Source organism: Glarea lozoyensis (assembly GCF_000409485.1).
Source record: "Glarea lozoyensis ATCC 20868 chromosome Unknown GLAREA20, whole genome shotgun sequence".
NCBI lineage: Eukaryota > Fungi > Ascomycota > Leotiomycetes > Helotiales > Helotiaceae > Glarea > Glarea lozoyensis.
The window spans coordinates 82,812-107,205 of record NW_007360995.1 but is presented as its reverse complement, the minus strand read 5'-3'; the positions used below and the strand labels follow the sequence as shown (position 1 = coordinate 107,205).

At 45.5% G+C, this 24,394-nt stretch overlaps 13 protein-coding genes across 13 annotated transcripts; 5 read left to right on the top strand and 8 right to left on the bottom strand.

Moving 5' to 3' along the window:
• Window positions 1-450: 450 nt before the first annotated feature.
• Window positions 451-1,556, bottom strand: GLAREA_13000 (Protein kinase-like (PK-like); the record flags this gene model as incomplete). The annotated part of the gene is made up of 4 exons (XM_008084479.1): window positions 451-771; window positions 820-941; window positions 1,000-1,095; window positions 1,145-1,556. 4 exons carry the CDS (start codon window positions 1,554-1,556, stop codon window positions 451-453), a joined length of 951 nt encoding a protein of 316 aa, XP_008082670.1.
• A 1,814-nt stretch (window positions 1,557-3,370) lies between these two features.
• Window positions 3,371-3,828, top strand: GLAREA_12999 (uncharacterized protein; the record flags this gene model as incomplete). The annotated part of the gene is made up of 3 exons (XM_008084478.1): window positions 3,371-3,588; window positions 3,641-3,761; window positions 3,811-3,828. The coding sequence occupies 3 exons, from the start codon at window positions 3,371-3,373 to the stop codon at window positions 3,826-3,828; spliced, it is 357 nt and encodes a 118-aa protein (XP_008082669.1).
• Window positions 3,829-4,566: 738 nt separating this feature from the next.
• GLAREA_12998 (uncharacterized protein) lies at window positions 4,567-5,516 on the bottom strand (the record flags this gene model as incomplete). The annotated part of the gene is made up of 5 exons (XM_008084477.1): window positions 4,567-4,629; window positions 4,674-4,897; window positions 4,945-5,047; window positions 5,101-5,421; window positions 5,466-5,516. 5 exons carry the CDS (start codon window positions 5,514-5,516, stop codon window positions 4,567-4,569), a joined length of 762 nt encoding a protein of 253 aa, XP_008082668.1.
• Window positions 5,517-6,260: 744 nt separating this feature from the next.
• On the bottom strand, window positions 6,261-7,070 carry GLAREA_12997 (uncharacterized protein; the record flags this gene model as incomplete). The annotated part of the gene is made up of 3 exons (XM_008084476.1): window positions 6,261-6,871; window positions 6,929-7,000; window positions 7,049-7,070. The coding sequence occupies 3 exons, from the start codon at window positions 7,068-7,070 to the stop codon at window positions 6,261-6,263; spliced, it is 705 nt and encodes a 234-aa protein (XP_008082667.1).
• A 356-nt stretch (window positions 7,071-7,426) lies between these two features.
• On the top strand, window positions 7,427-8,313 carry GLAREA_12996 (uncharacterized protein; the record flags this gene model as incomplete). Its single annotated transcript, XM_008084475.1, has 2 exons — window positions 7,427-7,579; window positions 7,639-8,313. 2 exons carry the CDS (start codon window positions 7,427-7,429, stop codon window positions 8,311-8,313), a joined length of 828 nt encoding a protein of 275 aa, XP_008082666.1.
• A 309-nt stretch (window positions 8,314-8,622) lies between these two features.
• On the bottom strand, window positions 8,623-9,462 carry GLAREA_12995 (DNase I-like protein; the record flags this gene model as incomplete). Its single annotated transcript, XM_008084474.1, has 1 exon — window positions 8,623-9,462. One exon carries the CDS (start codon window positions 9,460-9,462, stop codon window positions 8,623-8,625), a length of 840 nt encoding a protein of 279 aa, XP_008082665.1.
• A 1,532-nt stretch (window positions 9,463-10,994) lies between these two features.
• Window positions 10,995-12,082, top strand: GLAREA_12994 (NAD(P)-binding Rossmann-fold containing protein; the record flags this gene model as incomplete). Its single annotated transcript, XM_008084473.1, has 3 exons — window positions 10,995-11,286; window positions 11,347-11,714; window positions 11,771-12,082. The coding sequence occupies 3 exons, from the start codon at window positions 10,995-10,997 to the stop codon at window positions 12,080-12,082; spliced, it is 972 nt and encodes a 323-aa protein (XP_008082664.1).
• A 410-nt stretch (window positions 12,083-12,492) lies between these two features.
• Window positions 12,493-13,212, bottom strand: GLAREA_12993 (uncharacterized protein; the record flags this gene model as incomplete). Its single annotated transcript, XM_008084472.1, has 2 exons — window positions 12,493-12,947; window positions 13,014-13,212. The coding sequence occupies 2 exons, from the start codon at window positions 13,210-13,212 to the stop codon at window positions 12,493-12,495; spliced, it is 654 nt and encodes a 217-aa protein (XP_008082663.1).
• A 905-nt stretch (window positions 13,213-14,117) lies between these two features.
• On the top strand, window positions 14,118-16,473 carry GLAREA_12992 (SET; the record flags this gene model as incomplete). The annotated part of the gene is made up of 3 exons (XM_008084471.1): window positions 14,118-14,797; window positions 14,858-15,574; window positions 15,630-16,473. 3 exons carry the CDS (start codon window positions 14,118-14,120, stop codon window positions 16,471-16,473), a joined length of 2,241 nt encoding a protein of 746 aa, XP_008082662.1.
• Window positions 16,474-16,909: 436 nt separating this feature from the next.
• On the top strand, window positions 16,910-17,674 carry GLAREA_12991 (uncharacterized protein; the record flags this gene model as incomplete). Its single annotated transcript, XM_008084470.1, has 1 exon — window positions 16,910-17,674. One exon carries the CDS (start codon window positions 16,910-16,912, stop codon window positions 17,672-17,674), a length of 765 nt encoding a protein of 254 aa, XP_008082661.1.
• Window positions 17,675-18,129: 455 nt separating this feature from the next.
• GLAREA_12990 (uncharacterized protein) lies at window positions 18,130-18,425 on the bottom strand (the record flags this gene model as incomplete). Its single annotated transcript, XM_008084469.1, has 3 exons — window positions 18,130-18,210; window positions 18,273-18,320; window positions 18,372-18,425. The coding sequence occupies 3 exons, from the start codon at window positions 18,423-18,425 to the stop codon at window positions 18,130-18,132; spliced, it is 183 nt and encodes a 60-aa protein (XP_008082660.1).
• Window positions 18,426-19,200: 775 nt separating this feature from the next.
• GLAREA_12989 (uncharacterized protein) lies at window positions 19,201-19,872 on the bottom strand (the record flags this gene model as incomplete). The annotated part of the gene is made up of 3 exons (XM_008084468.1): window positions 19,201-19,425; window positions 19,477-19,613; window positions 19,800-19,872. The coding sequence occupies 3 exons, from the start codon at window positions 19,870-19,872 to the stop codon at window positions 19,201-19,203; spliced, it is 435 nt and encodes a 144-aa protein (XP_008082659.1).
• A 2,532-nt stretch (window positions 19,873-22,404) lies between these two features.
• On the bottom strand, window positions 22,405-23,678 carry GLAREA_12988 (uncharacterized protein; the record flags this gene model as incomplete). Its single annotated transcript, XM_008084467.1, has 5 exons — window positions 22,405-22,810; window positions 22,862-23,238; window positions 23,284-23,354; window positions 23,413-23,449; window positions 23,499-23,678. 5 exons carry the CDS (start codon window positions 23,676-23,678, stop codon window positions 22,405-22,407), a joined length of 1,071 nt encoding a protein of 356 aa, XP_008082658.1.
• Window positions 23,679-24,394: the final 716 nt, after the last annotated feature.

The window sequence follows — 24,394 nt, the reverse complement described above, 5'->3', positions numbered from 1 at the left end:
ATGGAGTGACAGGTAAAGCACAATCAAAGTAGAAGTGGTTGGGGGGGGCAGGATTAGCGGTACACCGCTTTTGTGGCAGAAAATACTGCCTCAGAGCGGTGAGAAAAAAGGTGCCAGTCACGCCAGTGAACCACAACGCGTTGGATAATTCGAATGCCGTTCTAAAACCTCGAACGCATGAAATCATGTATCGTACATTAACAACATTAATGTCATTACAGCATACCTTCTTTTGCGCTATATAGCTACCTTCTTCCGAGCTCGGAAATATCACGGAATTGCTTATTTCATTTTTCTCCATAATCGCTTTATTGCTTTCTTGGGTATTCTTACACATGCGCTGAAATCAAATACGCCATTCTAGTAATGCATCAAAGACATTAAATCTCTTCGGCAGGAGGAGTCACTTTTCTAACCCACTTATAATTTAGGTCATCCAAGTACCCACTCCTAATGATTTCCTCGGGCGCCTAAACGCTCCTCTGGCACGGGATGTAGAACCTCAATCAAAAAAGCAATTTCTATCTCCGGAACACCCTTTTTCAGAAGTCTCTCTCCGAGCCAATCATCTTCACTTTTCGGAGTATATCCCGGGGCTATGAGCTTACGAGATGTCTCATCGTCTTTGTAGTAAGGCAGCAAACCCACGTTGAAGTCTTCTGCTATTGTATCCCGAACAGCTTTGGTCATCTCCTCCATGGTGCCTTTGCAGATCGAGTCATAAGCCCCAGGCGACAAGAAATCGACGCGAGCCTCTAGCAAATGACAATACTAAGACACGCTTTAGTATTTGATGAAAACGAGCAAGTTCAGATGGACTTGGAAACCTATCACAATACCCCAGGACCAAATATCGGTTTTAGAATCCCATGCTCTTCCAAAATGAACTTCGGGGCTTCTGTAAGTGATTGCGCTTACTCTTCGACCGTCTGGCTTACTGACTTGTAGGTTCGTTAGCTAGGAGTATTCTATGTCAGTTAGAATCGCATTTCAACTTACTTGCGCCACAATCACCGAGTCTGGCTACTATAGCACGGATGTTGCCGGGAGCAGCATTATCAAAGCCATTCAAGAGAATGTTCTCCATCTTCAAATCTGCAAAACTGTGAGCAGGGCTTTTCCGATATTCACATCGCCAGCATACCTGAATAGACCAATCCTTCTCGATGGATTGTCCAAAGGACCAAGAGTACGCCCTTCATGATCCATCTGATCTGAGCAATTGTGAGAGGGCGGCTGTTACGCGCTTCCCATAAAATTTGCTCGAAAGCTTCCAGAACTATTATAGGGGGAGACTCGTTGGTTTCTGGGATCAAGTCTTCCATCTTTCGAATTAGGGGAGATGTAGAGAATTTCTTCTGCATTTGGACCTCGTGCTTGAACAGCGGCCAACCTTGCGATGAATCAAGCGGGCTGGGCTCTTTGACGACATACGAGCGCTTTCCATCATCTGCTTCCTCTGCAATCCAAACCCTCGACCGCCTTTTGGATAATGGAGAAAGTAGGCGGTATTTCCTGCCAGACTCACCCTGAACATAGGAGCCAGCATCTACCATGGCCGAATGCGTTCTGTAAAAGGTTTGTGCATGGGGTTTTCTTAGAGCAGATCGGACGAGCGACCTAGAGGCCAGCCGATGCAAGACGTGTTTTGCCATGGAATAAGTTCTTTTGAGATATATTTTTGGGCAGATGGGAGTTTGAATGAATTTATGTCGGGTGTGCTCTCACCAACATCACGTGCTTACTGCCACCCGGAGCTTTTAAATTGCCTATCTTCGTGGGAGTCAGGACAAGATGGGTGGCAGTGAATTAGAGAGAGATTGTCACTTTTTATTCACTGGCTACTTGTAACTTCCGTTTACGTACTTACCTTTTAGGTAAATGACTAATTTACTATTCTTAGTAAATAGGAATATTATTAACTTTTTACTTACTTACACTATTTTTATTTATTTATTAAGTATAGTCTTTCTATTTAGTTTTAATTAAAATTATTCACTTACTAATATGTAAGTACTTTGCTTTATTTGTTATTTAAGGTCTTTTCTTTTTCCGTCTTTTTCTATTTAGTCTAGTCTTATAATAGTTACATTTATTCTAAGTTACTATACTTATAAATTGATTGATTGCATTAGTGCACAAGATCCCGGTTAGCCTGGATTCATAACCCCGGTAAATGAAACAGAACTACCACCCATCTTACCCCCTGTGAGCTGTCCTTTACCATACCTATTTTGAAACAGCTGATCGATAAGCAAAGTGATACACCACAAAGAGTGATTAGAATTAGGGTTTAGCAAACAAATGAGTGGGTTTTTCTGTCTCTAAAACCAGTACCTGCCTCTGGTCATCACACGGAGACTACTACCGCCAAGAATCTTCGCGACCAACATGTCTATTCCGTGTGCTCGATTCCAGCAATTTTCAGAAGCACATATACTTGTTCATTAACTTGCTCCTCGAATTGGCCGCTTCGCGAAACACGATATCTACCATTATATGCTCACAAAGATCACTACTTTGCCTCCTTCTGTTAGTCTCAAATTAACATTAACAGCACAGTCACTAACAAGTATGTTAGTTACAGTTCCGAATTCGTTTCGAGGGCGGTGGGTTCTATTAGTCAAGCATTTTACTGGGAGCATTCGACGGCTAAGCGCCTGAATCAGTGTTGACAACTACGCTAGCAGTTCCTCGAGACATGGAATCACTGTGACGGCCGGACAGGTTTAGGACCAGACTTAGCCTACAGATGTTTGTTTTTTTTTTCAAAAATCTCAATATTTTGGCATTCCACCATCGTTTGTTCTCTAAACTCACTCTCACGAACGAAGAGATATTCAAGGGATTACTAACAGTGTATCTCTATAATCAAGGTGCTCTGAGCATATTTATTGGCGCCATAAGCGCTCAGAACTCCCACGAAGTATCCTATCCATGACTCTACGGCTATTCGCGTTTGTCTTAACTTGTTACGGGAACATGCTTCCCCCTGCCTACTTCCCATTGAGTCATTCTTTCCTTCCTGTCTCCTGTTGAGTCTGTCCTTTGGTTTGTATGCCTCCTCAAATTCTTTCCACAGGTCAAAAAGTTCATTTTATGTTTTGTCTCGGTGTTTGATAACGATCAATCATTTTAGCATGTATAACCACTTTTTTACAGAGCAATTGTCTGTGTACACGTCTACTTAAGAAGCTGTATTCACCTACGTACTTCTTTCTCTTACGCTCAACACTTCCTGCTGTTTAGATTTACACTATCAAAGAAACAAATTTGTACTCATAATCTTGACAAGTTTTTCAACGTCAATCTTTAATACACATCGGTTGTCTATTTTTAGCTTTTAGCTATATTGTAGAAATTTATCGATATGACAGCGACTTCAGTTCTCATTCGGATCTTTGAAAGAGGTCTTAAGCTTTACATGCGTACCACAGCGGTGAACGGATCATGGAAGCGAGTCCTTGGGGTAAGTGTCCGGACTCACTTTTCCAAAAACGTTGGGGGACGAGTAGAGGATGAGGCCGAGCAACAAGCTGCTTCAATCGCAGAAAGAACTGGAAAATGGCCAGACCGTGGGGTCATGGAGTAAGCCTCATCGCTCACTTCCAAGGTAGCTTTTCATACTTACTGAAAACAGGGACGCCTTTCATGTGAGTTCTAATGATCTTATCTCCCACGCAGGAGTCGTGTATGGAGATAGTAATGGTAATTGCCTCGCCAAGAAGCACATTGCTGAAAATCCTGCATACCAGGCGAAGGTTAGTCAAGTTTTGGTCCGTCCAAGCCTAGTGAGTTAAAAACTAACAGACAATGGCTGCGGCTTAATCAGATGTATATCTAAACATATGTCTTGCACTTTATCTACCGGACCTAAAGAAGTTTTGTCAAATACGTGTTTGAAATCGTGGAATGGGAAAGGGGATAAGTTTAGTCAAAAGTAATATCCACATAAACTTTGATTATATTAATCCGTTTAAATTCAACACACTGTACTGGTATCTGCTAATAGACAATATTCATGCCATTACACCTAACTGCTTTTATAGAGACGTTGTAATTAAGTGAAGGCAAACACCTCACTTTCTAGCTTTCGTGAGTACCGCATTCTTGACTAGAACTTACACATCAAACTTGAAATCGTAGCTTGAACTCGAAAGCACTCTTCTATGTATTTCTCACGTTACACAGATGCTCGTGGACAGAAATACTGGTTCTCGTACCCCTGGATGAGCGGTTGAGTGGGGAAAAGATCATTCGGAGTGAGTATTTAGATGCGCAAGGAAGTGACGGAGTAGAGAGTAGATGATGTTTTAAGGGCGAAGATATTTGGAGATCCAACGCAAGCTATCCATATATTAATCAAGGGCTCCTCTGCGTGTTGATTTTTGGGTTATGACAGAATCATGGTCATGAAAATCCCTTCGAGCTGCCATCGCCCAGTGTATGGACACATCTACCACCAAATTGGCAACCACCACATCTTCACCCGCTGATTCTGCCACCCTTCACCCAGCTTCAAACCCCAACCCCCATCCCCCATCCTCCCCCACCACCCTCTCCCCCTCACCCCCTCCACACCACCGGTCCCGGATTCGGAAACGGATACTTAATATACCCATCACCAACCTACATCTATCAGCACCATTCCCCTCCCACAACATGAAACTCACAATCTTCCTAATATCATACTTCCACGTCGCATCACTCTCCTTATACAACCCCGGAATCGACACCAGCGGTCCGGGTGTCCCGTTTCCGCCTCCATACACCGAGATCTGCGCACAGGTGGTGTAGATCTGCGGATTATCTATGACCATGACGGCGATGTGTTCGGGACGGAATAGGTACTCGCCGTTGGGGATTGAGGCTGGGATTTTGAAGGTTACGGTGCGATCTGGTTCGTTAGTCAGGGGAGTAAAGGGTATGGCGAGGGGGGAGTACTCAAATGCGCATTCGTCTCGAAATATCCTTCGAATTCTCCGCGGTAATATTCCACGACCGGATCGGGAACGGGATACGGATGATCCTCCCAGACCTTAAACCACTACAACCACTCATCAACTCTCCCTCACCAACCTCCCAAGAGTTTAGACTCACCACCTTCCCTGCACCATCCCAATTCCCCGCCGTCTTTCCTTTCGGCACCCTCGCCATATACGCCATCAACGGCCCCGGATGCCAAATATTATCCGCAGAATCAAACGTGATCTCCGTGCCCGCCTGCACGGGCAGCGTCTCAGGCGCGAATTTAGCACCGATGTTGCAGCGCAGGTTGATGGAATTGAAGGAGGTTTTGTAGAGGGGTGAGAAATATTGGATGCCGGAGCTGTCGAACCAGCCGGCTGTGTCGGTCCAGTTGCGGACGTATTGCCAGGGAGCGGATTTTGTACCGTTGTAGGTGAGGGAGTGGAATGTGTACTGGGAGCGTCAGTTGCTGGTAAAGGAGAGGAGGAGGTGGGTACGTGGGCGTGGGTGGTGGCTAGTAGAGCTAGGAGAGTGAGTGGTTTGAGCATAATTGCGATCGGTATTGAGTATTGTGGTCTTCATTTGATGTCGGAGTGTGAATAACTCATACATATACGCAATCCCCTAACCATGACACCCTCTCCGGGTATCAAGTCTCGAGCCCAAATTTCGCATTTTCTGGTAAAACGAGTACGACGAATGCCGAACCCTCCAAATTTAATACCCTAGTATTCTTTTGCTGCTGTGTCAAGGCTGTATACATCAGGTGCGTGGTATCTGTATGAACATGGCGAAGCAATTACCCGGACGTGTTATATACTAGTGAACTCGAGTTCCGCTGGGGGGGGATCCAAACATATCATTCAGGAGATTATGTGAAGAAATTACCGCTACTCGTACATCTGAGCGCAGTATTTTTGTGTTACTAATGAGGAAAGTCAAATTCCTCTACACGTAATCCAAAGACGATGTTAAATCGCCCCCTCTATCGACTGCCCTACTCAAGTCGTTAAACTTCAAGCGCCCCACCTGTAACCGTAATCTTGTAGCAGCCCCTCACGCATCCTATCACGGTTCGCAACCCCTGCGGAGGTGCATCCTTATGAACTGCATCCATAGCTAGCTTTAGGCAAGACAGGTTATGTATCTCTGCGTCAACAAGATCTGCTATTGGTCATACTTGTTGACTATACTCTTTGAAAGCCTAGATATTGTATATCTACTGCAACTCGCGGCCAGTACCACGAGCTGACCTTATTGAATTGAAACCTATCAACTACGGTAATTTTTATCTAACCTCTGCTAAACCCCAGGTCATTAAATTCCTGCACCCAACCCCTGAGCCCCCTAGCAAATTCACCTTGGAGACCTTTCAGATCCATGCTCTTTCCTGAACTGACTAGCAAGTGACGGATCGACAGGATATCCGAAATGTCTCCTTGTCGCTTCGGCCCTTTGCGTCGAGTCTCATTTGCCCAAGTGCTAAACTTCAGTCTTAGTAGTTCCGATGGCTCGAGAAATTTAAGCTGCAGCTGCTGCTGGCTTGTTTGGACAATCTTCGCTGGGTCGAAGGTAGGAAACCCCATGAAGCCAGCCATGATGCCATCTATCTCGACAAAGGTGCCGCTTGATTGCACAAAGAAGTAGTAGGAGCCTCTAGGCAGCACCCCCGTTTTGTCCTGGATGAAAGGGGCGCGTGATAGGATATTGAGGAGTACGCCAAATCCATCGGGACCGTTTGGAACTGCGATGTCAATGTCGGATGTGGTACGAGCGGTCATCCCCACATTGATACAAGCGAATCCACCGCAGAAGTAGTAGGGTACGTTTCGCTTGCTCAATTCGTTATGGAGATATATAGCACAGCTGTAAAGGTCTCGTTGAGGCGGGGATGGAACAATCGCTGTATGAATGTGTAAGTTACATAACATGAAGTTGGTTTTGTCCGATGATTACTTACGCTTGGTGCCATTAGATCTGCTAATCGCTGTGATATGCGCCAGCAACAGGTTAAAAGCTGCGGTGGTACTCGCTAATATAGTGAGTTTTGTTTACGGCCAAGTTGAAATAAGCTGCTTACCCGAGAGAGATGATTGAGCCATACTGGAACAAACTTGCTATTGTCATTGTGCCCTCACTGCGAAGTAGCTGTACAGCCTGCTCTTGATGTTGGCTGTTATTGGCACACCTTGAACTGATAAATGCACATTCACCTATTGCAGCCTGGACGCGGACGCCTCCAAAATTCATGTTACCTGCTGAGATCAACCATCCCATCTAACATCCAACGTACACTACACCCTGCCAACATTCTCAACGCCGAGCAGCTGTTTGCTCTTCATACACAATAATAGACACCGCTATTCTATTGTATGTACGCCTTTTCATCAGTAGCAAGTCACGAGCTTGTGAATTTCGATATATCCCAAAGAAGCTAGACGTTCAGCCTCCATGATCCATGGCTGCTCAGCAAAAGCAAATTGCTCTCGTTCGCGACGCGGGCACGAAAGATGTTGCAGTCGTCATCAGCACACTTGCCGAGTACGGGATTCCCTCAGCAATGTACGGCGTTAATGCAGCGACTCACCACAATGGAGGTCTTTGTCCCCTGGTTCGTCTAAACGCCCTGATCTAGCAAAAGCCAAATTGACCACTAACAAGTGCCTCTAGGACATCGAGCTTGTTGTGAATGAAGAGGACCAGAGTCGTGCATTTGATCTCCTCACAGCTCAGGGCGCTCTTCCTATGGTGCCTGTGAACAGCATTACAGAGCGGCCAACCGACTTCAATCAGTGGCGACAGCTCGCCAAATCATACCAGTATTTCGATCGGTGTCGCACTCGACTCAGTACTCCTATTTATCAACTTCCTCCAACAGAAGATGCGCTCGATGATATGCTTCTTCCATTCGTCGTTCTTTACTCTGCCGAGTCGGTTGGTCTGCCACCGGTTCCATCCGTCAAATCCGACAAGCAAACTTTGCCAAGTAAGACGATGGCGTCTACGAACGCATATGTTTCACTATCCACCCTTTCTTCTCTTGATACTGCTCAAGGCACTACACAAAGAAATGGTAGCTGCCTAATCCCGACCTTTTCAAAGCTTGTAAAGTCAGAAATGCACATCCTCTTATCTCACGCCGAGTTTCACTCGCCAGTATGGGGACAACACATGGCTCAACTTTCCGAACTTATAAATTCGCGAGACCCAGGCGATCTAAGTCTGGATTTAAGTCCTCGGTACGCAGACTTTTTGGAGTGGGTATTGTTGAGCATGAAAGGAGACGCGGATTACGCAGAATTAGACGGGTTAAAGGAATCTTACAGGCAGGAGCAGCTACCGTAACCTCTTTTGCTTGTTTAAATGTACAGTGGCACGAGGCTTAGTAGAGTCTGCTTTGTGTAGCTATGAGAGAGAATTAATACAAATTGACCGACCATGTTTTTGGGGTTGCTCTACTTACCTAGGCTATCTGATATACATATTTAGTCAATCTGCCGCAAATGCGCAGGTGGTTCTCCATATCACTTGGACTTCCCCGCACTTTAACGTATAGCAAGATATCCATCGAAGTAATAGATAAAGACGTATTTCCGAGACTCTTCCCACCCGCAATCTTTACACGAGAAATACTTGTGGTTGAAGACTAGAAGTCTAATTTCCCAGAATTCTAAAGCTTGATTTTAACCCGGAGTGATCGCTCCATGGCACAACATCTTCGCTTTCTTGGTCCCGCTTCCTCGTTGCAACAGATTCTTCTCCCTTGGTTTCCCCTATTCCTTTTGTTTTCGAAACAAAACCCGGATGCATCACGTCAATACTTTGCGCCTTCAAACCGAGCGTAGCAATTTTGTCCATCCGGTTAGGTGGAAACGGCTCCGTGCCATCAACACCCCAGGTAAACCCAGACTCTTCGGGCCTTAGTTCATCCCAAACATCCACAAGATGGTTTTCTTGGGTTAACCTTTCGTCTCCAGGGAGTACAGGGTTGAAGTCACCTGCAACCAGACCACAACCCGCACTGCGAAGTAGAGATGCGACGATTGCTATTTGCCGAGGACGTTGAGATGGTTGAATTGGGAGGGAGTCGAGATGTACATTGACAAGGCGTATACGAGATGAATTGATGAATATGTCGCAACAGAGTGCATCTCTTCCAAACCGGCTTGGATATTTGACCCGCCAAACCGGACCAAGGACTAGCCTTCCCATTGATGAGATGGACTTGTCTTTCGTGTATGCAAATCGTGATCTTGACATCAGCGTTAAGCTTGCGAAAGACTGTCCTTCCCAGCTAGTGTCGCCTGCCTCACTGGAAAACCAGCCGTCTTGAATTCGTGAATCACTCAGTAAGAAGGCTAAAGCCGCTCGAGAGACTTCCTGAAGGAGGATTACGTCTACCTTGGGGCCCAGTCCGAGGATGTGTGATATGATGGCAGATATCCGGGATTCTGGTAACGTTGAAGTGGCATCGATATTCCACGTCACTATCATGAGTTTTTAGTCTTCGTCAGCTATTTTTTGGGCGTTCCGAGGGCTATCGGACGTGCGTGTGCCATCTGCTTGGTTCCATCGTTTCGTGTTGGAGTCGAATTCATGCCAGGCCTGGAAATATGGTGTTGCATCAGGCTCGTTGAGTGGTAAAGGGGTGTCTTGCGACCATGAAAGAAACCCGGTGCGCATACGTGAAAAGAGGGCCATTGTAAGAGCTTGAAGCCTCCTCCAATCGTTCCGCACTGTTGATACCGTCTTCAAGGGATGCCAGAGAAGTGTAATTGAAATTTGAGTTGATTGCGTTGAGGTTTGGCGAGAACGGTGATAACAATCTCTATCTAGCCTAGGCTATTAATGGAGGAAACTTCAAGGGTGTGTAGTGGTGGTCACAAACATACCTATGGAATGGTTGAAAGTAGTAAGCATCAAGATCATTTTAGTGTACAAGATAGAGCAGTCGGGGCTAAGCCGTGAACGGATATCACGTGTAAGCATAACCACTCTCATGTGACAGTGGAGTTTCAGTCGTGACCAAAGCTACCAATGTACAAATTAATCAAAAGGCAATAGTACTTAAAATAACTATGTTAGTTCATTACTTTAATTGCTAAAAGAGTATTAAGCGCTTATAAAATAGTATACGCTAGCAATCCATTATAATTGTTTACAATTAATAGGCCCTATAAAACATAATAGAAATATAATATCTAGTATTTTATCTATAAGAAAACTATTTAAACGCTTTAAAGATATCCTACCGGAATAGTATTCTCTATAAATTATAAGAATCCCGAAGTTTCCATCCATCGACTGTGAGGCTTTTGCAGATATCCGTCTGAGAGTACAAGCACGGAGTAAGCTCTAACACGTGCACCGGCTTCCCCAATCCAGCCATCCGCAACAAATGCGGGGAACCGACCAGGGGAGCTTCCCCTGCGCAAGCCACTACGGACCTCAATATACCTCTCGACCATCACCACAGCAGCAACATCTCTCCGATAATAAACAAGTTATGAATACACGTATTGAAGCTACCATCTCCAATTCAGACCATCATGTCATAACCAAAAACAATTAATTACACGTGTAAATGGGGAATCCGTTTCACGTCTGACGGGTTTACCCCACATTTCGACCCCGCTATGGGGTTGTACGGGGCTGGGAATATGTGTTACATCAATTGGATCTATGTTTTGAGGAAGGGGATGCGTATTTAAGAGAGGGAAGGTACATTGATTTGGGACTGTATTGATTTCAGAGAGAAGGCAAATCATTAATTCCTTTGTTTACTTTCATCTTCCTATCTGCGTCAATATTCAAAGCTACATCCCAGCTAAGAGCACCCGCGTCTTCGGTGACATATCCACCGGTACAAGCGCGTCCCTTTCCGTCGAGCTACTGCGCCGTTGAGCTGATGTTGGAATAGGAAATCCGAGCGCTTGATTTTGTTCCTGGAGATCGTTCTTAACCACTTCATTTCTACCTCTTCTCACATCTTCACTCAACTCCGCCGTCCAATTCCAACCATCACCATGAATCCCATCCGCCGCCTCCCTCTCCGACGGCTTCTCGTCACCGCAAAACCAACATCCACGTTCGCAAAATCCACGCCTACCTTCACACGGAGCTTCTCAGCATGCAGACCCCTCGCGTTATCAGCAACACAGCCAAAAGCAGAAGACTCCTCAAAAGGCTCAATAAACATCGGAAACTCAAAACGATTACCAGAATTCAGTTTAAAAGATAAAGTCGTTCTGGTCAGCGGAGCAGCACGTGGATTAGGACTGGTCCAAGCAGAAGCATTGCTCGAAGCGGGTGCAACAGGTAAATCCCCTCTCACTCTCAAATCTAAGCAAAAACATATACAAAATCTAACACACCCAGTCCACGCACTCGACCGTCTCCCCACGCCCTCCCCAGACTTCACCCGCATCCAGACGCGCGCCACCTCCGACCTAGGCACCTCCCTCACCTACCACCAAATCGATGTGCGGGACGTCCCGGCGCTCAACACCATCATCGAGGGCATCGCCACCAAGCACGGACGCCTAGACGGTCTCATCGCCGCGGCGGGCATCCAGCAGGAGACGCCTGCGCTGGAGTACAGCGCCGAGGACTGCAACACGATGATGAGCGTCAATGTCACGGGGTGTTTTATGACTGCGCAAGCGGTGGCGAAGCAGATGGTTAGGTTGGGGAGCAGGGGGAGTATTGTGATGATAGCGAGTATGAGCGGGACGGTTGCGAATCGGGTAAGCCATGTCCTTTCCCCTCCCTTTTGAATTCGAACTGAGGAATGAAATTTCAGGGCCTCATCTGTCCCGCGTACAACGCCTCGAAAGCCGCGGTCCTGCAACTCGGCCGCAACCTCGCTAGCGAATGGGGCGAGCATGGGATCCGCGTGAATACTATCTCGCCTGGCTATATCGTGACGAAGATGGTGGAAGATCTGTTTGTGCAGTACCCCGAAAGGAAAGAAGAGTGGCCGAAGCAGAATATGTTGGGCAGATTGAGTTTGCCGGAGGAGTATCGGGGTGCGGCGGTGTTTTTGGTGAGTGATGCGAGTAGTTTTATGACGGGGAGTGATTTGAGGATTGATGGGGGCCATTGTGCTTGGTAGAGTGAAGAGGGAGGATGTGTGGTGTGGTGTGGTGCGAGGGTGGGGAATGGGTGTAGCTTGAGAGACTGAAATGATGAAAGATTAATCTATCAAGAAACAGCTGGGCTCATGGTAATGCTGAGATCTTTGCCACATAGTTCAACCTTCTCTCAAATGCTGGCTTTGCGAATGACCGTTCCTTGTCGACTTTTGATATGATCCTGGGAATGTTACCCATATTGAGTGTTCCATCTTGATTCTGTTCATTGTCGGCTTGTAAAACTCAATTCCACATATCCATGCCATATATAACCCCAAATCTACACCAAGCCCTTTAAACGCCACCCAATGCCGATTTTTACACATAATATACACCCTCCCATTCCATCGATACAACACACCCTCCCACACTCTCCCCACCACCCATCTACTCATCCACAACCGCCACAACCCCCTCCCCCCCAACCTCCCCACGTCCCCCTTTTGAGTTCAAGCGCCCTCTCAATATCTCCCTCCCGCATCCCCTTCGCCCTCAAAATAAGCACCTGCCTCAACGTACTCACATCCAGAAAACTCCGCCCCTTACTCCCCTTCCTGCCCAATCCCTCAAACTCCGTCTCCGCTTCCTCAGCAAGCCGGTATCGCGCGGTGAGCAGACTGATAGCCGGGTTCTGGGCGGGGGAGGGGAAGATGGATTGGCTGGGTGTGGAGGCGGAGGGTTGGAAGCTAGAGGAAGTTGTGGTGGAGGTTTCAGGGTGGGAATGCGGGGAGGAATTGAAGGTTGATGAGTTGGATTGTGTGGGGTTGGGTTGGACGGGGCCGAGGCGGGCGAGACGAGCTGCGTAGGCTGGGGAGAGTTGGGGGTCGGATGCGTCGTTGTGGATTGCTGTTTGATGTTAGTTTGTGCTCTCATTATTTCCGCTAGGCGGTTCAATGTGAAATCTGAACTTACAAGCATCTCTCACCCCCGTAGCCCCAGAATCAGGATGTACAGTTGGCCCTACGTGCTCCGTCTGCGAAGGCTGCGTGTTTGTACTCCGTGGTGGTGATCGTGTTGGGTATTTTCGAGCGGCAGTTCTTTCTATGGAGGAGGTTACGTTTGGAGCGGCGTTTTTGGCGGCGGATGCTGCTTTGGAGGTTGATGCGCCCATGACGAGAATCAGAACTGTAATTTATGAGGTGACAAGGAATTGGAAAATGGGTATTCGGGTGGTGGGTTGCTCAATTGAGGTTTAAAGGTGATGATGGTGATGGTGTTTTGTCTATGATGAAATGTTGCTGATGCCTGCTTTTGGCCTTGTGCGCCAGGCATCAAATCGCGATATCTTTTGGATTTGAATGAACCAAATTTGACCACATTTGTCGTCGTGATTTCCGTTATCTCTATTTCGATTGATTGACCTACAGGTGCTCAGTACCAAATCCTGGAGTCGCTCGACCATCCATGCTAACTTTGATTGTCACGTTGCGTTGATTCATCCACCTCATCCACCTCATCGTCTGAGATCCTTTTTGCGTCATTATGCTGTTGCCGCAAGCACACTAAAGTACCTAGGTATCAACAAATCCATCGAATGTGAAATGGGCAGCTACTTGATCAAATGCGGAATCGTACTTTAGATCTTATCGCTTTCTGTGTGTTCTGTTTGCTGGACCCTCAAGATGTTGAGCAGTTATTCCAAGACGCGACTCACAAGGATGGGAGCAAACAATGCGAGTATTCTGCTAAGAGGTTCTAAGGTCTGCTTAGCCATCATTTCTCTGTTTCTTCTTCAGTTTTGATATTTCATTTCCATTTTCCCGTTCGATCGAATTTCTTTCGCTGCGACGAAGCTTTCTAAGTGGCTGGTCGATATATTCCAGTGCAGCAGTAGGATAGCTGCAGATTTCGTTTGCTAAGTCTGTTTGCTTCCACCTTTATTGGCTCGATCTAGTACTACCCCAGCTTCGCGTCTCGAACTTTTCATTCTTCGTCCAACTTCAGATTCCCAATCACTTTTCATCACCTACATAACATTATACACGCTCGAGTTCGCTCGAGTCCTGTGTAGCAAAGATGGACGTCCACGACGTGTCGACTGATCAACAGTTCTTTCCACATCTCCAAAGACAGAAACAAACTTTAGAGAATGCTAAAAAGCGCGATGGAGAAATACCAACAGATCGGAAATCAACCCAGCATCTTATCACTGCTACTATGTTAAGTCATCTAGCTTCTAGCATGTCCACGATGGATATGAGGCACTCACTACATAGTTCCTTCGTTCCTCCTCCTTATTTGCCCTCGACTACGTTTCTGGCTCAGCTTCAACCTATTTACATTCGAGAGTTACAACTAGGTGTTCACCATCGTGGAAGATATCTTCTCGTCAGAGTCTTGACCATCCCAACTCGTATGACAGCAATCATGGTTATAGTCGAGGATGAGAAAGGAGATGGATCAACCTTGCAGTTGTACCAGCAGCCAAATGAGAACATTCGCCCAACAGCCAGTGTGGTCACGAGAGGAGATGTGTTTCTTCTAAAAGATCCTTTTTTCAAAATTATGTCTGATGGCAATTATGGTCTTCGTGTCGACCACGTGAGCGACCTTATCCGCATTACGCGTCATGGCACATATCGAGAACTTATGCCTAAGTTCTGGAAAGGACCAAAATCTTACAAAAGTGCAGATGATTGGAAGCTGCAAGGCAATGATGAGGTTGGGAGGGAAGAGTACTGGTCGGCTATAGAAAGGTAAGCTCTCCACCCTCTTATTTCAATGTGGTTGTCAAAACTTACATACCTTTCTGCCAGCTACAGCACAGCTTTGGAACTGAGCACCGATGATGAGGAGAAACAGATCATTCGACTGAATCGTGCGCTTGCACATTTAAGAAATGGTGATTTCGACGCAGCACTGAAGGATACAAAAGGACTAGATCTTCTAGCACGAACCAAGGAAAAAGCCCTGTACCGGATGGGACAAGCCTATTATCAACTTGAAGATTACTCTTCTTCGAAAGCTGCTATGCAGGCTCTTTGTGACCAATTTCCAGGTCACCAGGGTGGAACTCCCGAATTGGCACGAAGCACGCTAAGAATCGCCGAGGAGACAACAGCTAAGATTGATTTCAAGCGTATCTACAAGAAAATATCGAAACTTCGGCCACCCCATCTAGATCATGCAACTTTCACAGGGCCAATTGTCGTCAAAGAGTCTCCGGGTCGTGGCCAAGGACTATTTACTATCAGAGAAGTCAAAGCCGGCGAGTTGCTTCTGTTTGAGAAAGCTTTCGCACATTGCTATGCTGCTCCCCCAGAGGAAAATGACAATGGTGCCTCTAAGACGAGCATTCTTATCAATATTCACACTAACCAAATGACCATGGGCACGCAAAGCGACCTTATCACAACCATCGTCCAAAAGCTCTACAAGAACCCATCGCTTGTCCCGAAGTTTCAGGAGCTCTATCATGGTTCTTACCAGCCCGCAGATGCCACTGTTTGTGATGACAAGCCTGTTGTTGACACGTAAGTCCTCCAGTCATCTTTTGCAATATCTTCTAAAATCCCACTTTGTAAACAGATTCTTGATTGAGCGCATCGTCAGCCATAATGTCTTCGGCTGTCCTACCCTTTCGACATACAATTCCTTGAAGCCGCTACTTGAGACTGGAAAGGCTGAGCAGGACATAGTGAACCATTCGACCGGCATCTGGCTCAAGGCATCCAAAATCAATCACTCCTGCATGAGCAACTGCCATCGCAGTTTCATCGGGGACTTTCAAATCGTCCGCGCGACTTGCAACATCCCGGCCGATACGGAAATTCATTTCTGCTACCGAACTCCCACGGGTGATTTCACCGAGATGAAAAAGGAGCTGCGCACTTGGGGCTTTGAATGTAAATGCGGCATCTGTGAAGAGTCCCGGACTGCACCCAAAAGTCTTCTCAAGAAGCGGAAAGATTCGTCAATGAACCTCAAACGTATCGTCGCCAACGTCAAAGCCATCGATCTTCAACGTCTCGAGCGACAACTTAAAGTCTACGAGTCGACGTTCACGAAATCTGCCACAGCAGCTCCAAGAATCCACATCTTCAACATCTACATCCAGCTGGCGCGATTCTGGGGTCAAGCTCAAATGCCAAAGGAGTCCGTCGCAATGGCTCTGAAAGGGTTGGAGTGTCTTGGTTTTGTTATTCATGGTGCACAACTGCCAGCTACCGCTGGGAAGCCTTTTCACATCGAGAAATGGGGCCACTTCCAGGATAATGTTGACCAGGCTTTCGTCTTTCTTCGTGACGCATATGCGGTTTTTGCGCCGCAGCTTGTGGAGAAGGCGGATGAGTGCGCGAAGCTGGCGTATAGTATGTCGGTTGGGGAGGATGTTACTTTTGATACGGTTTATAAGAGGGGACAGAAAGTTTGAGATTTGCGTTTGGTGCTGTTGTAAAAGTGGTCGCAAGGGGGCTGAGTATGATCATAGTTTGTTGGTCAAAATGTTTTGACCTAGCTCCTTGACGATACATGTTCCATGAAAACCAACACCAACAACGGTGCCTAGAGTAATTTTGTCTGGCCTTTACCGCGCGCTTCGATTGGTACAGAATTTGCGGCATGCCTACAAGTACCAACAAACGGACAGGCTACAGTAGTAACATAGTATTTAGGGTACAGTCTCAAACATGCTAAGTAGTTGTCATTGGTGGTAGTTCGTACCCAACTTTCTCTTTCCACACTACACAAATGCTCACCGAAGTAAGCCACGTATTCAGATCTCGAACTTCATATATGATTCTTCCTCATAATTCTCCGTCACAAAAACTCACTTCGAGCTCGATCTCATCCCATTTCATCACACAACAATGTCTTCCTTCCTCGACAACAAATCCACCAGCACCCATCTCCCCGCACCATTCACCACAACCACCTCACCTCGCCGCTCACGCACCTCCAAAGCCCTCCGCAGAACCCTCACCCTCCTCCTCCTCGCCCTCATCTTCTACCTCTACAAAGACCGTCTCCCCTTCTACCCACAACCCCACAGCGCACCTATACATTATGACGCCTCCGATGACGCCTCCGAATGGGAGAACGATCCCATCCCGGCCTTCGAGCCCCTCAAGCGCTACAGCCTCGACTACGGCAGAGCCGCTTGTTGGCAAGATGATGGGGTCTGGATCTTACGTCTCTCGCCTGTGGAGATGTCGGCGCTTGGTCTTAATCGCTTTGCGGATACAAATCGCACGCTTGACCTGGTGGACGAAGATGCATTTTGCAAGCGTCTGCGCATGTTTGGCGCAAGTTTCTGGGAACTGCCGCCGCGCTGGCCAGAGGGTCGGCCCTGGTGTTACGCGATTACCGATTGCGTGGAGCCGACGAGGAAGGTGAGTGTTAAGGTAGGGTATCCGGAGAGCGGCGGTGTCTGGTGGCTTGATACGACGCATACGAAGTTGTTGTCGGATGCGTTGTTCCCGAAAAGTAGAGGGCTGAGTAAGGCTTTGACGATGGGTGAACGGTGTGAGGTTATTGAGAGTCTAGGTGGGAGGTTTTGTGAGGATGTTGAGGAGTGTCCTGAGTTGGATGTTTTGATGGGAGGGGTTCTCAAGGTTTATGATGATGATTGGTAAATTTGTTTGGTTTAATCAGTCGCTAGAATATTCCTTGATTAAAGTTGATTTGAGTTAAAGCAGACTTTTGAAATTAACTGAATCACTGCAATTAAATATTGAACCCATTATAATTGATTAAGAAAGTAAATCGATATAAAGTAAAGTATTTTAAGCTTACTTTTCTAACTCCAGTATATCTGCTTCTGAAAATGTAAGTTTTGAGGCGATAACAGTAAATGAGAGATCTAAGTTATGTAATTCAATAACTATAAGGTTGTATAAGCAGGAGAACTTACTTCTGAGCTCTGTAATTAACATTCTTCTGTGATTATTAACTCTAGAATCCAATCCTCTGAGTTCCTTGACAGTATTATCCCACGAAGACCAACTAATAGATCACAGTATGTGTAAACAAATCCCAAACTCTCTTTTCGCCTCCCGATGCTATCTCGTAACTCCTCCTCTCCACCCTATCAAGCAGCACCACACGTCGTACAACACAACAACCATTGCACGCATCCACCCTTCTTCTTTTCTTTCGGCGGAGCGTGTCCCTAAAAATAAGTCAGCCACAGATTATTCCCTTAAAGTTAGATATCGAGGTTGTGTCACAAACCTGCTCTTGTGATTGCGGTGGTTTTGATGGCACATCTGACTTTAAAACCTAGATTTCAGATCAGAAACGAGTGTTGAGATTTCCTAGGCGGGAACATACAGAGGGTTTCGCTGGTGGGATGTAGCCCACTGGCGCGGGAGCTTGAGTTGCCATATCGCAGTTCTTTTGAAAGGACTCTTTTCGATGGATCGAGTTTTATTTCGTTTGATTTTTCAAACGAAAGTTTGTTCTCGTGGACTTTATATATACAAATTAAAACTTCAAGTCGGAAAGCCAAATTCGACACAGCTTTAATCTCGCTGCCATTAAAATCTGCCTTATAGTTTTCTCGATCTCGGTCCGTCGTTGTCGATCTTCTTCGGATGCGGTAGTCTGGGGTATTGGTAACTGTGCGTAGGTTGTATTGCTGCGCCGCGATGACGGTATTTGTTCACATTTAATTTCAGGCTCCAAGAGTGGTTTCCTGGATTTACAAGAATCGAAAAGTTTAGGGGGTTGCTTATTTATGAGTTCTTTTTGTTTGACTCGGTACTTTTTGCGACATGAAGCTTCATTGATGTCAGACTTCTTGCTCTGGTGATCTCCAGGATGAGCAAAAACATCGAACAAGACTGAGGATGAAATGTCTTCTCCTTATTTTTGTATTCATCTTTTGTGTTCGTGTACATCGCATTCTAGTATCTTTGACGCAAAAATTGCGCACATGGACAACGATTCAGAGTAACCTACAATAGGTGACCATTGGTTTTCTTCATCTTGACGGACACTCCAAATTTAGGACTATTAGGTCTTCTCATCTGATAAATCTCTCTTCTTTCAAACCACTTGGTTTCTTTTTCAGCTAGGCAAAGCTGTGAACGACGCAGAACTACCTCGTCGCAGCTCAGTCTTTGCAGAGGATTTAATACAAGGACTTTCTTCAACAAACTCAGATACTCTTTCCGCAGTCCACTTCCGAGAAGTGATATATCGACATTCTCACATCTCCGTTGTACTTGGACATGGTGATTTGAATGCCATTCGCCGCCAAAGCTTCAGCCCAATCCCTAGGTAAATTGGTTCCGAGCTTGGTCACGATATTCTGAAGACAAATCTTCGGATTTTGAGAAAGCTTGTGAAAAATTGGATTCGCCTCTGGAAGAATTCCGAAGATCTAATATAAAGTCAGACGAAAACATGGTAGAAACTTGCGGGGAAAACATACGGTGACAGCCAATGCCCAGAGATCTGATTTAGGTCCTCCAGAATTGAAAATTTCCGATGTCAATTCGTATAATAATCTCTCTGGTGAATTGACGGTACATTTTGTGGTTGGTAATTTTTCGGGTGTTGTCTGATATGCTAGGGAGCTAAGTACTATCAGCAAGTCGTGGAAGTTGTGAACCATGAAGGCCGAATTGGTCGATTAGATAAACCATTACTTAGATCTATGATTTGTAGCTTAGCTGTAGCGAGTGCGCCCTCCTTTTTCAAACCTTTCCTAAAATAAGCTCGAAACCCGTTCATATAGGTACTAGTCGAACTCACAGTTCAATATTACACCAAATTTTGCGGGTTTGCTAAAATCTATGATCGCTAACTGAACGTTCCCAAGAATCATTACTAGTAGGATTTTCAAGTTAAGTACTTCGAGTGATGGACGGGCGGGATTATAATCTTATGCAACTGCATAAATGAGTATGCTTCCCCAGAATCCCGATATCGACGCTTAAGGAGCTAATCGTATTTCCGTCCATAGCTTATTTGCAGTGATAGTTCCGCTGAGGTGTTGCCATCCACTGCGAGATCGGATCATTCCCATGACTATAACTTCCACTGGAATTTAGAGCGATTTCATATGACTCCATTCAAATCAAGTGGTCGTGGGGTTATTTTTAACGCTACCTTCTCTCCGAGAGCTGTTGTAACACCTTAAAGCTATACGTCGGGCTTGTTTTCATCATGTGTGGTTTTGAGATATGGACTGCGCTCTGGCTGATGGTCAGACTAATCTTATGCTATGTTGTGGTCTTGAAGGTGAGCTGTTCAATATCCAAGAAGCCAATCAAATCTTTTGAGGGTCTTAACGTAGATCTTTATGATTACTTAATCTATTATAGGAGTGCTATGGTTATCATGAATGTTCAAAACATATGACCAGTAAGGTGATTTTGTGACGTTTTAATTACAGTAGACTCCAGAATGAGAGGTTTTACCTATCTATATTCCTTTCTTCCCCTTTCTAGCAGGACAATCAGCAATCTTTTCAATTGAACACAAAACCGGCAACACACCAGCTATCTCACATCGTTGAGACCGAATAATGGCTGAACTAGTAGGATCACAAGATCGTCCCTTTGAGCTCGGTTCCCCTCACATCAAGTTTTTAATCGTAGCAAATGACGACAACTCCGAGAATCCATAAAACAACGATGAGCTGGGAAAAAACTTGTAAATTCCTGATTTGACGATGTAAAAAGCAACAATCTGGTATGACTTCAATGCTCTAAATAAGATTTGGCCTAACATACATCAAGGGAGAAGTCAGTCTTTATGGCTTTCAAAATGCAGCAGATGAAGCTTCAAGAAGGAATAAAGCAGGCTATCAGGATGTAGCTATGAGAGGTCTTGGGGTTGTTGGTGGTTCGGACGTCACGAAACACGACGATGTTGTTACCTTGTAAGGAGCTCTCCTCGTACCTGTACTTTCACCGTCGTAGTAAATATTACATCGACGACACAAAAAGCGGGCCAATACACGACCACAGAACCACAGAGACTACGCGCGATGACAATCCACATGTATCATTGTGGCTCTTGAACAAGAGTTCCAGTCTTTCTCCATAGAACCGAAGGCACTTGGGAGTGGTATACATCTATATGAACCCAATAGACAAAATATACAAAGAATACTGCGTCGTCTCTGGATACCATGGTGGAACGTTATCACCAGCTATGCTACCACTCGTCAGGCATGCAGTGATAAGTTTCTTCCACGATAACTCGGGATCAAATCAGAGTAGCTGGTACAATGAAAGCATTGTAACGGGAACTGCTTTTGGACTTTTGCGGTCCTCTTTTTTGGATGGAAAAAAAGAATCTTTTAGCTTCTACCCGGAGATTATCCCTTCTGGTTGGCTGTATCTTGGTCTTAGCCATGGGACTGGGCGAGGTAGGACTAAGTTTCTTTCAATCTACTTATGCTAGTTGCAGTCCATCGAATGAGATATTGCGAGTCAACCACTCATATAATGTCCTCTTTTGTTGGAAAGTCTCGATTGAAGGATTACCTAAACTTGGTTAGTGCTTACAATACCTGCCGAAACTTGAAGTTTGGGAAACGAATCTTGTTCCTTCAGTATCTGTGTGCAGAGGAGTAACCTCATTCGTGTTATCCAAAAAGCTAAATTTGGGCTTTCTTTTAACGTCTAATTACTCATACCTTGGACGTAAGACAATAGGAATAATTACTTCAAAACTAATTCAGCCTGTGTTCTGCATCAAATGGTTCTATCAAATATCTCAGCGTTCATGGGTTGAAGGAGCTGTGGACGCGATCCCACATAACTTATACCTACGTGCTCAACGTTTATTCGCAATCTCCAAATTTTGAACTCATGAACTAGATCAAAGAGTCAATCACTGACGTGATGTTGCAATTGGGTTCAAGTCTAGTGCCGTCCTGCTGGCTGGTATATAAGTTACACATTATTTGCATTGGAACCACCCTTCGTTGATTAACACTTTCTTGAAACAAGGTTACCTGCGTAATGGGTGAAGAAACATTGGATGACAAGAATTTGACGGTCAAATAAAGGCTTCAAGAAGGACTGTTGTACAATGAGACCTCTTGTAGTCGGAAACATTGACGTTTAAATCCTTAGCAGTAAGAGGAAATAAATCATAGATGCACAGCTTTCTTAAAACTTGTTTCCAAGTATAGATCGGCTTAAATGAAGTGGCTTATTGAAATATCTCTGTAATATAATCCAGGGAATCATTGGGTGAATCCAAGTTCTACGGTTACATTTTGCTCACTGGTATTTACAACCCTATATAGCACACTTCCCCATCCTATTTTGCAATCTTAATTGTCTAAACGAAACGGTCGAATGACTAGTCTGAGTAATACACACTCTGTAATAATTCATATTCAAACACGATTTGCATCCCCAAAGATCTCTCGAGAATCAATGGTGTGTCCCTCCTCTGTATCCACCTCAACCATAACAGTTTTCTTAATCCCAAAAATACTCTCCTGACTCGCACTATCGTTCATTCTTACGCTCTTGCCCACTTTGGCTCTCCAACTGTTTTCAATCTCCTTGAGATGGTAACTTTCTTTTGTGGAGCGACCTTTGGTTGAGAAGAGATTTGGGATAACCTTTGCAATCAGTCCCTTGAGCGTAGGGAGACAGACACAAATAATAGCAACGCATGACTCTACTTGTGTCCACAGGAGAGCGTTGCTGGTAGAGATGACGTATGTCATGTCTGCTTGGGTTACTTTCGAAGCTGGGTTTAGGGCTATCATGCGCATTACTGATGCTACGATCACACTGTATACCTGTTAGCAATTGAAATGAAGGTTCAAATTGCGGGAAACAAACAATGCTCCCAATCCAAAGACACCCAACACGGCAATCTTTTGAGTCCTTCCAATACGCAAAGACCTAATGACCGGCACAGGCAACAAAAGCACAATAACATCCATGATAGTATTCCATGCCGCATGTCCGTACCAAAAAGCCGCTGTATCAATGCACTTCCCGCCTTTGATGTTTCTGTTCCAAAAATACGGGATTGGTGTACATTGAAACATCGTACCGAAGACGAACGCTACTATGGCGCAGTAGATGGTGCCTTGAACGACGTGGCAGGTTATGCGGAAGGCGCGTGTGGGGAAAAGATCGAGATAGAGAGCGATGAAGGATAATTTTGTGGTTCCGACGAGGATTTTGTAGAAGATCTGGTAGATGTAGAAATACTGGAATGGTTAGGTAACTGATATCGCACTGGAAAGGGGTCATACCATCATTGCTTTTCCGGTTTTGTAGCGGCCAATGTAGGCGGCGTGGTGACCGAGTCCCCATTTCAGGATTGCTAGATATTAATCAGTGCTGTTGAAACTAGAATGCTTCTCGGAATGAGCTGTCTCTACCAATGCATCCGAGTACCTGTTGAACAAGAGCACAGAGCTTACGATGGAGTTAGCTTCGAGACTTTTCGATCAACAACTTGACTTACAAGCGACACCACAACGAAGATATCTGTCTTAGCAAACTTCCCAGCCATGCTTCGTCGCCACCATAGTCGTAGACAAACGATTCCAAGCGTCACTACGTAAATTGGAATGGTAACTTTCACCCAAAGGTCGCCTTGTGACTCTGGATTATGTGCTAACGGATTGCTAGTTGAATTTGACATGACTGCGAGAAATCATTGACATACTCCTAAGTCCACAATCATGAACATCGAGATCGTCCTTTACATATACACTTGAAATGGAATACTTTGTCGTGTAACCAAAACCTTACGGTACTTCAAAATCATCGCCTCACCTCAACATTCCAACACCCAAGCACGCACATATCCAGGAGACAAGCTATGAGAATTCCAGCAGTCTGGATAGAGCTGTTGGTTCATGGTTATGAATGCGAGCTTCCAGCATTGCGAAACGGGTTTTCCATGGGTTAATGCCGTCGACCCCTTGTCAACTCTGCTGGCAATTGTCACACGAAATATTAGCTGGAAGGAAGCTTGAAAGATAGTGTGAGAGCTGTCCGAAAGCTTATTCTTTGAAGTTAATTGGAGATTTCTAGAAAATGAGATATAATGAGGTCTCGTCTAGACCATGGATTTCATTTATTGAGATCTCGTTCTACCCTTTTCTCCCATGAAAACAAAAACTCCCTCGAGGAGTCGCAGATATGTCATTGCCAACGTTCACGACTTCGTGTGAAGAAAAGGGGTACCAGCACGTGCTTACGGAAATCTCATATGGTCAACCTCTCATACGTTCAACCAAACCGAGCAAGATTAGAACATTCGATTTCAATGGCACAGCTTACTGATTCGGCATCCAGCCCTAGCAAATGGTAGCCCGGAGCTCCTCTTTCCTATCCGTAACTTCGTAAGTTCAT